General features: G+C 51.3%; 3 protein-coding genes across 3 annotated transcripts; all 3 read right to left on the reverse strand.

Annotated features, from left to right (window-relative positions):
- Nucleotides 1-235: 235 nt before the first annotated feature.
- On the reverse strand, nucleotides 236-2434 carry MCYG_04172 (conserved hypothetical protein; the record flags this gene model as incomplete). The annotated part of the gene is made up of 1 exon (XM_002846389.1): nucleotides 236-2434. The coding sequence occupies one exon, from the start codon at nucleotides 2432-2434 to the stop codon at nucleotides 236-238; it is 2199 nt and encodes a 732-aa protein (XP_002846435.1).
- A 3275-nt stretch (nucleotides 2435-5709) lies between these two features.
- Nucleotides 5710-6252, reverse strand: MCYG_04173 (uncharacterized protein; the record flags this gene model as incomplete). Its single annotated transcript, XM_002846390.1, has 2 exons — nucleotides 5710-6031; nucleotides 6101-6252. The coding sequence occupies 2 exons, from the start codon at nucleotides 6250-6252 to the stop codon at nucleotides 5710-5712; spliced, it is 474 nt and encodes a 157-aa protein (XP_002846436.1).
- Nucleotides 6253-9154: 2902 nt separating this feature from the next.
- MCYG_04174 (RING finger domain-containing protein) lies at nucleotides 9155-12137 on the reverse strand (the record flags this gene model as incomplete). The annotated part of the gene is made up of 2 exons (XM_002846391.1): nucleotides 9155-11890; nucleotides 12075-12137. The coding sequence occupies 2 exons, from the start codon at nucleotides 12135-12137 to the stop codon at nucleotides 9155-9157; spliced, it is 2799 nt and encodes a 932-aa protein (XP_002846437.1).
- Between the last annotated feature and the right edge of the window lie 638 nt (nucleotides 12138-12775).

Here is a 12775-nt window from a genome sequence, read left to right on the forward strand (position 1 = left end):
CGATGGAAGGGAAAAGGAAAAAGGCCCACATGCTTTGCTACTGGAAGCTGCTGAAACGAGAAAAGAGTAAAAAAGCTGACAGAGACGAAAAGTCGAGGATTAACGGTAGACCGATCAAGCCGGGTGGAGGAAGTTCCGTCCGTTCATAAACAGATGGGAAGAAGAGAAAACAAAAGTCGTCGCTGTTTAACGAGGATGTGTGCTGCTGGGTGTGCTGCTGCTGAAGGTAGGGTGATCATCCTAATATCGCCGTTGGGGCAGGAGAGGCGGGCATCCCTCTCTCTCGCGTAAAGGGGAAGGGAAGGATCCCCGAAGTCGAAGGCGGCGGGGTCTTCACACCCTCTGTATCAGACGTAGATGTGGATGTGGATGACGGTGAGGCAGAGGCAGATATAGTTGGTGGAGGTGACAGGCGGCGGGGGAGGTGCCTGTTCATGTGCATGGAGTGCAAGGTGGGGGTAGACGTCGCTGGTGGCCTGGCTGGCTCACCCTCTGCTTCGGGGTCTAGCTCTGTCCCGTCCTTGGAGGGCATGCTGGAGCAGCGTTTTCCCTTTGCAGAGCCGAACTGGTGGCCTTCATTAGTAAATAGATGCATGGGGAAAGAAGTTGAAGGGGGAATGGGAAAACTCACGAAGCAGTATTTGTCGACTAGCTCCTTGTAGACCTGGGACTCATGGTTTGGTCTGTCGGAAAGGAAATCAGAGAGTCTCTTCTCGTTTCCGGTGGGAGACTCGTCCGACTCGCTGGTGCTGCTCTCCTGGCTCTCAGCGGTCCGCAGCTCGGGCATGCTATGGCTGTGCTGGTGCCCAAAGGCCTGGGTGCGGGAGCTGGCCGCCGTGGTCAGGGACGCAGAGAAGTCATACCGGTCGCCAAACACGTTGGCGCGTATCTTGTTCTTTCTCGTAGGGGAACCAGACTCGGGGAACCAGCCTTCCTTCTCCGAGTCGACGTCTACTTCGACTTCGTGCGGCTGAGAGCTGGTGATCTGGAACTGGGTCTCTTTGGCGGCTACCTTGATCCCCATGTCCACGTTCATGTTCATGTTCATACCCATGGCAACCATCGACAGCGGCCTGGATCGAGACTTGGAGTTCTTCGCTCGTGCCATGCGAGCTCTGAAGAGCGGGTCTCGGGCACACCCGCCCACTGCAACAGAGGCAGCACCGGCGGGCCGTCGGGAGAAGACGATCTGATAGTTCATGTCGTCGTTGTTGTCCCAGAACTCCCTTCCGCCAACGTTATACTTCAGGCAGAGGAAGAGCGTCTTGTTCTCCATGCCGTGTCTGAGCTGGTCCGCCAGCTCGATGGAGAAGGAAAAGGTATCGAACCCTACCCTCTCGTCACGGTCGATGCAGGGCCTGCCCTGGGCCACATACTCACCCGTGACCTCCGAGACGGTCTTCCAGTTGTCCAGGGTGAAGCGGGCGGTGACATACTTTGAGTATGAGAGGTTGGCCACCGCTATGGTGCCGAGGAGGGCGCGGGTGTCCGGGCAGAGCTGGATGCGTCGTAGACGGACAGGCCGGCTGAGACGCGTGTCGTCCAGCATGGAAGGGAAGTTGGTCACTCGTGCTTCCCAGGTATCTTTGGCGGCGGCGGCGGCGGCGGCGGCGGCATTAGCGGCACAAGTGCTGCCGCCGCAGGTGTTGAAGGGGAACTCCGTGTCTCCGTCGTACTCCTCGACGGGCGAGGAGCCGGCACTGACGGCCAGGGGCCTGTCGAGCTGCATGAAGTGACGGACCTCCTCCAGCTGGGCTCCAAAGTGGACTGCCTTGGAGAAAGTGGGGGTTCCGGGCATGCTGAGCGGGCGTCCCTGCCGTAGCCTGATGGCGGGCCTCACCAGCTCACCAGACTTCTTCCGCAGCATCGGTGGCTTCTTGGCCAGCTCCTCCTCGTCCTGGTCACTCTGATCGGGAGTCTGGGTCGCCTGCTCCGGCATCGAATAGAGCAGGATCCCGGATCCTTCCTCTGTCTTGCTCTTCTTCTCCTCCTGCTGTTGTTTCTTCTGGTCAATGGATGAGATTGCGTCTGTCAGACCACCAAGCATCCTCATCTGCTGCTGCTGGTGGTGGTGGTCCTGTCTCTTCGCATCCTCCTCGTCCCCAGAGTTGTTCCTCGACTCGGGCGGGGACAGGACCATGCCCATGCCTCCCGTCCAGACGTCGTGATGAGGCTGCTGCTGGCCGTCGACCTGCTGCAGACGGGCCACCGGCGTACGCATGGTGGGGCTACGCCTGTGTCTGTGCAGGTAAGAGGAGCTCGACGGCCGCGGGAAGCTCAGGGCCGGCTCGGAGTTATGGCGTCCATGGCGGCGGGCAGGACCAGCTGCCCCTCTGGCCGGAGACGAGACCGTAGCCGTTCCCGAAGGCAAAGACGGTGCAGGCGAAGTTCCTGTGGGGGAAGGGGGTGCGGACGAAGGGGGAATGTATGGCATCCGGCCTGTTGTCGTCCTTTTTCCTGGCTCTTCTATAGCTCTTGTCAGCTGCGTGTCTTAGCTGTAGATCAACTCCACTTACAAGCCCAGCAGTAACAGACGGGAGAAGGTCGAACTGATCACTGCATCAGGGGGACGAACAACGAACTGAACAGGATGTCCTCGTTCTAGTTCCTGTAGCCTGTCGTCGTCGGTGGTGGGTACTCCGTGGTTGATGGTTCTTGAGCGAGCGTGAACAAACCCACCAAAAGAAGGGGAAGAAGAGGGGGAAGAACAGCAACACAACGACGAAACTTGAAAGAGAAGAAGAAGAGGACAGGGGGGGGAAGAAGAAGAGGAGGAGGAGGACGTTGATAAGTAGCTAAGAAGAGGACGAAGATATGAAGAAAAGGAATATAATAAGAGGGAAGAAGCTGGGCGGCGGATGCAGATTTCTTGCCGTCAACCTGGTCGCCACCGGTAGCGCAGCAAGCCAGGGATAGTTAGAAGAAGGGGAACAAGGGCGAATAGGCTGTCTAGACTGGATCTGCCATCAGTGCTCTTCGATCTCCCTGTAGCTCTTCTGTCCGTCCTCGCCGTCTTCTCCCCCCCTTGGAAGGTCTCGTCTATAGGGAGAAAAAGAGATGAAGAAGTACCAGGTACTTCGGCCGCCCTTATCAGCCCCACAGGCTCGCACTATAAAAAGTCTGCGGCGAACTCGATGCTATTGGCCAACGCCCGTAAGTACCAGGTACAGCTTCGTCCTCGATGTAGTTACACCTTCATATACACTCTTACTTCTGCTCCAACTGACTTCAACTACTTTCGCAGAAACTCTCTCGCCGGAGATAGACTCCATAGCTCCTGTTGCTGCTGGTTTATCTTCCCACAGTCAGATCGTGCGACCACGGCCGGTTATAGACCAGATAGACATGGTACAGCTGCTGGACTCGATGAACTATGTGCTGCAACACTCCTGCTGCTGCTACCATAACAACTTGACCTGCAAGCCACGCCCCGATGCCTTGGTTTCGTTGCTTGGGGATAAACCGCATCACTGACTAGAACTGATACTCGACACCTCTTCGCTCCTACGTAGTATGTCATATCACGCCATGCGACGCCAATCAAGCGGCGAAGAGACAGCCACAGGAATTAAACTACTTCCCCTCGCGACTCACGGGCTGTTGGGATGTTCGATTGTCTCTGCAGCAGAGCCCATGGGAGTTAACTGCATGGGAGGGTGCATATTCCATGCACATCCTCAACTGATAGCCGACGCTTCCACTCCCCTCGTATAGCATTCTCGCGGCAAGGGGGAGGCGGTGAAGCGTCAAGGTTTCCCCATGCATGCAAAGAGATAAAGGATGTCTGAAGGACGGAGCTCGCCTGGATACTCAGCATTATACTCAAGTGGCATAACCCGTACGGTTGACTAGGTGTTATCGACGGGAGATGAGATGGGACGATAACTGGTACCATCTTTGTCCCTCGACCGTCACCGCTGCACTGGAGTGCTATTATCACCAATCACCCTCTCACGCATGTCCATATTATCCCTCTCCCCGTCACACCCAAGCAAGGATGAAACATGCAAGTCATCGGCCGGTCTTCTTTTTCTCCCTTGCGATCAGGGCTAAACGTCCGTGTGTGTTCGCATATCCAGAGACGCAAGAAGGGATCCCGGTCTACGAGAAGCAGCCAAAGAGAGAGAAAAAAAGCAATTATGGGGCTCGACTTGCTTCATGTCTCGGCCATGCAAGAGAAGTTGGTCTTGGAGGTGGAAAGACTTTTTTATCTTTTATCTCTGTGGCGAAGATTAGTTTTGTTTTCCCTTTGCCCTTCCCGTCCGATAGTTAACAAGGCAAGGCACAGAGAAGGAAGAAGAGATAAGTTAAGAGAGCAAAGTACCAGAAGTCAATGGTTGGAGCGCAGCGGAACTTCCAGCATCCATGGCTCTTCTTGTGCTCGATACCGATATTATATTATTCACCCTATCCGACCTCTCCGTTCGGGCCGGGCGACCTTCTTCCCTCCCTTCCCCCCCTCCCTCCCCCTTCTCCTCCCCCCTTCATCCATGCAGAGCGCCCATCGATCCATCCAGAATTCAAGCATGGCCTGATAATGAAGTCTATCCCGGCATATTGCTGATTAGTGCGTATTGTGTATGTGTCTATATAAATAATATATATATACTACTCCTCCGGTCGCGGACTTGCAGGGTTCTTCTGTGCGTGGCGCTGCCTATGCAGTGCATTGCATATAACTATCTGTATAACTATACTCTGTACATATTAGTACATGCCTTCACCCCCTCCTCAGACGCACACACACATCTATACCAAGGACGTCTCGCTCCACTCTTGGTACCCATGTATTCATACTATATTGGCACGGCGTGGCGGCGTCTATCCAAGGTCGAAGTGGGGTTGGTTGTTATAGTCGGGTCTAATATTTTATGCTGCTATATTTGCTATGATAACTTTTGTACCATGTACCGTCAGAACCAAGGTTGAACCTTCGCTTCTTTTCTGGATCTGGCTCCGGCCTTGAAACAGACCGACTTGGGTTATAAGAGATGTGGATTAAGCGGGGATGGGCACCGATGTTATGGGGCGGGTATGGAGCATGCACTGATCGAGTGGGAAGGTATATGCTAGATTTCTCGTCCACTTCCGCCATATAATATGGAGTCCTCCCATCCCAAGCATCGAGTCGTTGTGTTTGTAGACTCGAAAGTCTCATCTCAGGACAGCTAACCATTTTTTGTCTTCACTTTTTTCGTTCGCCGTCGCCTCTTCCCATTCCCCAGCTTAACATCTTCCTTACGAAGGCGGAGGAGTCAACTTTCCCTCGGTAGGACAGTGACGAATTCTTCAGCCTCTAGGCATCCGTTGCCTCGCCCATATGCTCCTATAGCGCGCTGACATGAACACGTCAAACATACACCTAGCGGCAGCACAGTCTCGACTTAGTGTTCGTCAAAGGTGGAGCAGAGTGGACTTGCATCCTTAGCATCTGCGTCCAAGGGGGGGCTGAGGCTGCTCTATACTTGCTATGTATACCGTGATAGGGCCGCTGGCAGCCAGCGGTAAGACATATGCGTGATCAACCAAGCCAGACAGTATTCGCCATTCCTCAGCTTAAGCTGTTCTATCTCAATATTCGTCAGTGGCTGTCTGATAAAACATCGATAAGATAATAGATCTCATGAACTCTAGTCTTTATCCTCACCTATCGGATGGACAGCACTCTAGCCGGATAGGCCGAGAATATGTAGATGACTTCCCCCTTTCTCACGCCATGTAAATCGCAGGGTCCATAGGATCCCGAGACTCCTCTTCATCCTCGAGACCATCACGAAGCAGAGTAGGCGAATTATGCTCTAGCATGTCGTTGGGGGTGGGGGGTGAATCTATCCTGCTGCGTCCGTAGTCTGTGACCTCGGGGTCCATATGCAATACACTAATGTCGGCCCGTTGGACCGTCGACTCCCCAGTATATCGCCGGCGAGACGTATAAGGTGCAACCTCGGATGCCCTCGTCTGCGAAAGCCTATATGCATCTGCTTCTTGGACATGGGTATCGAAGATAGCATCATATGCTCTCTTATCCGCACTAAGCCATACAGTCGACTAACTATGCAGCCAGCCACAGACTCTTTAGCAACCATTTGTTATATATTACTAATATCTCGACAGTTTTGATGGGATATTAGTTCTTTCGACGATAGAACGGCAGAGTCTGTTCTTCTCGCCTGCACGGCGGATTCGACGGGTTGGGGTGTTCAAATCCGAATATAGTGTCAGATTTATGATAGAAAATGACTGAACTGCCATGGGTGGTTCAAATTATAAAACAGCCATCCTTCATCTATTTCCGCCCTTTCGAATTTTTTTTTTGTTCCTACAAAAATCGCGTTTATTATATTTTGAAACGCGCTTAATATCACATGACAGGATTAGCCGCAGAATTAAGGTTTACATTGCCGCCAGTTTGTTTTTCTTTTTTCTACTTTTTCAGCCATCTTGAAGTTCGTTTTTTTCAGGTTGTCAACGATACTCAGCACTGCATGTATCTCTACATCGCATTGTACTTCGAATATATTATGCAGGGCTCAGCCGTATACTTTCTGACAGTATTGCTTTTCCTTGCTCATTTACGGTTTCCCTCTGCATCCTCGGTAGCTACGTCCTTTCATTATAGGGGAGATAAATCAGGGATCTATCCTTTAGATCAACTTTTCTTTGCAGTATTCAATGTCCTGTCGACCTATTAGCAATTAATGTATTGCCTAAGGGTTAATTATTGATGATCTAAGGCTTAGCAAACTGGCGGTACTTACAGGAGCTCATCAACCTTATCTCCAATGATCGGCTGTCTACTTTGCCATATACATGGATACCATGTAGAGCAACATCCTATGTAGCTCTTCTCATATTTACATATGGTCAGTTACTAACAGCCCTGCAGGCTCGGTTAAGTTCAAGGAGATTTAACTCCTTAGGGATAACGCGTCCCCTCGCCCACCGAAGGGCCAGAAGCCAGAAACTATATTGCGCTCGGATTCTCTGAAAACTCTGCCCACCTCGTTAACTAATGATGGCTCAATCCAAGCTTCCAAGAAAGTGCACAGGCAGTCGCTACCAATGCGAAGTACATCAACTTGCCAAGGAACAGGGGTTTTACGAGCTCCATCAAACGACTTGATGGTAGTAGAACTTGCTCAAGAATTGATATCGATGTTGGAAATTGTACATAGTTCATGCTATGTAATGCACGTGGGGATGGAGACTACGGAAACCGTTTAGAAGCAATTAACGAAAATAGCAACTGGGGCACTATGGGGCCCTGCGGGTAGCCGAGGATAGGCCTGAGCAAAGCCCACATGAATCAATGCGCAGGGTATGAAGAGCTCTCTCTCTGACCTAAGAACAATTCTCCCATGGATTTGAGATGTCAGTGTCACTACATCAAAAACTGGGTAAGGGTCAAAGCCCTGAATGCATTGATTAGCCTCTCCTCTTTTCTTTTTCTTCCCGCATCCTAGCTGGTGCTGGTCACTGCGGGCATATGGATAAATGTGCTCTGTGCATGGGTCGAGATCTCGCGACAGAAACGATCGACCACCCAACTGTCTGATATTTCGTTGTGTTTGGACAATATCTTATGTTCACCCCTGTTTCTCCCATGCAAGCCAGAGGACAAATGCCGCACTTCGGGCCCAAGCCAGATCCCATTTCAGCAGCTTTGCCAGCCTATCTCCAACATATAAAACAGGACAGCAGGCGGGGGTGGCTGCAGGAGCTGTGGGAAGATTGAAATATTGTCGGAGTGAGGCATGAGAGACCCAATAACGTACTTCTTGCGTACAACGTGAATGCTTTGACTTCTGATATACCTGGAGTCTACTCCGTACCTCCTGGCGCATTGCCGATTTGCTTCATCCCATCCTCAAGGCCGACGAGGAGAAAAGAGGTTTGTCCCCTTGATTGGGCCGGAATTTACGGCCGTGGGATGCAAGTATATACTCATATGAGTTCCCGCTGCTTGCTTGGGGTGTACATATATCTGCATCTTCGTTCTCTTATTCACCCCCTGAACGCCCACTTGCACGGCTGGTCCCGTTCTCAAGCGTCAAACCATGGTTCTGCTCGCTGAAAATGATCTCGATAGACCCCTTTCGAACCCTGGAGTTTGGCAAGTTTATCTTTAACCACACACGATATCAAGTTCCAGTTGCATTTGGCCCACCACCTTTTATTCAATGTCGAGAAGCGGACAGATAGGCAGACCCTCTTGTCAGCTGTGGTGTGATTTACTACCTTATCATCGTGTATATTCCCCCCTCCCCCTGTGCTACCGTCTCTGCTACTGATGCATGATGCCATGGACGGATAATCGGCGTCAATGCCAGACATACATGGGCACTGATGTTACAGAGACACAAACACGGTGCATATGCAGCGTAACTTCAACTTGGGGTAAAATAGCCTCACGCTGAAGCATCATCTGCCTATTTCTTCCCCTTTTGCGCAAACAGGCACACCGAGCTATTTCCGATAACGAATTGAGCTCATTCTAGGAATTCCGATTCGCTCCATGAAGTATAGTTCCCGTTACCCGATGTTGAAGGCTACCTTATGTTTCAAGTATATATGAAGTACCACTTGAATCATGGCTGTTATTTACGATCATCGTCGGCATTTGATAACATCTAACCTTTAGACAACAGCTCTCTTCGTCATACCGTTGATTTGCTGGCCGTCGGATCTTGGGATATTGCTATGATATCCGGTTTTACTAGAGAAGTAATACCCCCTTTGTATCAGGATTGAGCGGGTACGCCGTTTAAACGTCCGTTGTATATATACATCTACCTGTATCTGCCCTGCGTTGCCTCAGACAATGCTTGTCTGTTACTGTTAAAAGTCAAGTAGATTTTGTGCAACAGGCTATTGCTCTGCCGATGTCGGGGCTGATAAGCAGCTTTGTGGCTCTTGTTTCACTTGAAGGAGGATCATTTCAGTTATAGATGGACCCGCCTAGAGATAGCTGATAAAAGCTATGTGCCGAAACTTTCTTAAATCCAATAATCATGATATGTCCGGTATATAAATATCAACCTTGTATGTATGTAATCCGTCCGTCACCTTTATTCGTCATGACTCGTGCATCAAAAAGGGAAAATATAATATCAAAAAGAAAACATATATATATATATATGATTGAAATCATCATTTATCGGACGCCATCAGCCCCGACTTCATCGATGATAAGAACATAGCCGCCCGGCAAAAATCCTTTCTGCCCAGCATAACAACCCCAAAGCCAATCGTCGTTGATATTCTCCGCTTCCGTAATCTCCGCTCCCCGAGGGAACATTATCTCGTCGGTGTCTCCTGGTTCAGGGTAATGCGACCATTTAGCGATAAGACGTAGGCCGATACCACCTGATGGCGGGAAGCGGGTGGTAGGAAAGGGGGACGGAGAGGAGCTGTCCGACGGGCTATCGGGTGCTGATGATAGATGCTGCCTGGCACGGTTAAGTCTGCGTCTTTGACGGAAGCTGCCATCACTGGACTCTGCGGGTTCTGTCCACATCCATCGGCCGGAGTCTTGTCGATTAAGCTGTAGATTTGTCCCGTTGGCATCGGAGACGGGGCTCGAGGGGCTTGCTGCCGCGTTGTTGCTATTGTCTCTTTTGGAGCCGGATGAGGGGTTTGGGACATATTCATCCTTCCATGCGTGTCCGCCCACAAGACCCTGAACGATAACTCTCATCTGTCCCACTCGATGGTCCTCAAAACCAACTATTATCATGCGATGGCCCTGCAGACAACGCCGCCAGCCGTTTCGGCCGTTCTCTTTGCTGATTTTCCCCGATGCACCTAGCTTCAGGTAGCAGTTCGTGCACATATCGTAATCTCCATCGTTACACTGGATGCAATGGAATCGTGTTGTCGAAGGGGGGATGGGATATGTGCAGACATTGCACTGCGTAGAGAATGTGAGGGGTCTATATTCAGTATCCGTTAGCGGAGGAGGCGAGGCTGTCGTTCGTGTAGATATTTGTGCATCGGGCTTTGTTTTTATCTTAGCACGGGATATCGGTAACAGAGGATGTGTGCAGCATTTGTCCTGGTTAACACATTTGTTACAGAATCCCCATTCCCCATCATTGCACTCTCTACATTTCCAGAAACATTCATCCGAGAACCGCTCACACATATCACAGAACATGCCCGTCTGTACCCGTTTGGAGAGCGGAACGTAGCTTGATGTGGCAGACCGTGAACTCTGAGATGGCCGTTCCTCTGATGGCCGTAAGTACTTCCGCCAGCTGAGCTTATGGGGTGGCTCTTGTTCTTCCAGGGGCTTGTTTAAAGATGCCATCTTCCTTTCAAAAAAGTACTGCGCTGCCTGGCCGAACCCAAACCAATGTAAGCACCCACGTCCTAGACGGTAACAGCGCGCACAAAGGCAGTAATTGCCTGACTTGCAATGCTTGCAGACTTTATGTAGCTCATACTGTATATCGCTCTTCCCGCACCGTTCACATAATATTGATGGCTCCGGAGGCATCTGAATGGGAGGCTGATTAGACGGTAAAGGAGCAGGATTCGACACCCGCCTGATGGGCGCTGGCGGAGGAGAGGTAGTGGTTGGCGTGTTTGTAGAGGCTGTAGGAACAGCTGGAGTAGTTGGTTGTGACTGTGAAGTCTGAGACCGGTTTGATGTACGGAGGGGTGCGATCTCGCTTGTAGCAGAGAGTGCCATTTCAGACGTAGTATTTGCTCTATTTGGATTTATAGAAGCAGGGCTGGGCCGACGTTGCCTCTCTCCAGGCGACGATGGACGTCTTTGACGACTGGCCTGAAGCGGTGGAATTGCCTGCTGGCGTAGCGAAGGCGACGGCAGCGAGCTATTTGAGGCTCGTCTGCGGGACGGCCCCGTTCCAGTAGCCGCAGAACCACTTCCAGAGCCACGTCCAGTACCAGTTCCACTGCCCGCTGCTGCACTAGTCGTGTGAGCCGTGGGTTGCGCCAATGTCTCGGAAGAAAGTGAAAAATTAGTGGATGGAGTTGGCGATGTCCGACGTCTTCGAGTGCCGGTGCCTTGATCTGAGGTGCTTCGGCGGTGGTTTGAAGTATGGTTGGCAGTACTGGGTTCTAAAAGACGCGGACGAGAGGTCGGCGGTGCCCGTCTGGCAGGCTCTCTAGTCCGAGGTGTAGATGCTGAAGCACTGGGTGACCGCTCTTGTGGCTGTCTGTCCTGTGATACCGGACGTTGGGATGCTGGCTCTCTATCACTTTGCCTTGAGCTGCGCGTTGGAGAAGGAACCCGATGCCGTCGTCTAAAGGCTTGCGCGATACGCTCTGTCAACTCATCCTCCTGCGTGGGGGTGAGACTATGGAGGTCGATGCCATCCAACAGGCCTTCCTCTGCGATCTGGCGGAGAATCTCGTCTTCGATGCCAGATTCACCTGTAGACCCGATAAGTGACCGTAAGCTAGACTGGTGCTCGACTCTTCTCGAGTCTGGACTCATATCTCGGGGATCGCGCATTGCCGGTGAAGCATTCATTCGTCTCTCCGCCCGCCGTCTCCGTCTGGCATCTTCCACCCGTTGTTCCCTCGCCTGTGCTCCCGGGCTACGCTCCGACCTCCCCCTCGAACGAGGAGCCAGTGGGCTGCGATGGCGATGTCCGCTGCTCGTGCCCTGAACATCCCGTAGACTCATGTCTCTGACCTCGGCTAGAAGCCGCTCGTCCTCCTCGTCACTGGCAGACCGCACCGCCCGCTCAACTTCAGGCAGCACAGAGTCCCCATGTGTGTAGTCTGCAGCAATTTCCTCCTTCTCCTCTGCCGTCTTGGCCTGGTCTGGGTTCGACTGGAGGAAGAGTTCGAGCAGGGTAGCCACCTTTGCATCGTGTCTTGTATCTCGAACAGAGGCCCGACACGACGGACAGGTAAACTGTGGTCTGCTGCTATCCGTCGGGTTAGACGCCTGCCATGAGAACCAGCTTTTCAAACACGATCCGCAGAACGTATGTAGACAGTCGAGTAATGTCAAGGGCTGGTAGAGAATTTCGGTACATATCTTTGTCATAATGTCAGTCGCAACAACCGGGCCAACGTGAGGAGAGAGACATAATTACCGAACAAGTCAGCTCTTTTCCCAGATCTACCAGTGTAGAACCACTCTCTTTCGAGTCTCCCATCCTCAGAAGTCGAGATATCGTTGAAATACGAAATATAATATAAGTCCCAATCCCCGTATGTTGCGTCTACCGCTGGTCGGAGTCGATCATGGCGTCTCACTCGAGATGCCAACTGCTGAAGAAGAAGAGGAAGAAGGGATAGAAGAAGAAGAAGTCAAAAGCCCCAGTCCCCGGTATCACTGGCATATCATGGTGTCTGTTGACTTGGAAGCTGAAGATGTTGTTCTTCAAGATGTTTTCCAACCCCCACAAAACCGCAACAAGCGCCTTCGTGACCTTTTTCCTCTTTTCTTCGTTCGCCTGACTTGAGACAACCACTCACGCCGGCATAACTCAGGACATCTTCGTGTTTGATGCGTACAGCGGACTATATGTGCTATACTCTCAAAATAAACCTATATATAAACATATAGGAATAAAGACTTATAAAATATGCTATATAATACTAGATTATATCCCCACCACTGTTATACTTCTATCTATACACGTTCCTTTGATAGCCTGCCGCTTTGCGTACTTTGTCGAGCTTGCATGATAAAGTAATATCTCTATATTAGAGAGATCCATTTACAAGAGCATAAGTACATTACCACTAATTCTATAAATGAGGCTCCTAAGACACAAATCGTCGGCACCCA

The sequence above is a fragment of the Microsporum canis genome, genomic scaffold, assembly GCF_000151145.1.
Source record: "Microsporum canis CBS 113480 supercont1.4 genomic scaffold, whole genome shotgun sequence".
Classification (NCBI taxonomy): domain Eukaryota; kingdom Fungi; phylum Ascomycota; class Eurotiomycetes; order Onygenales; family Arthrodermataceae; genus Microsporum; species Microsporum canis.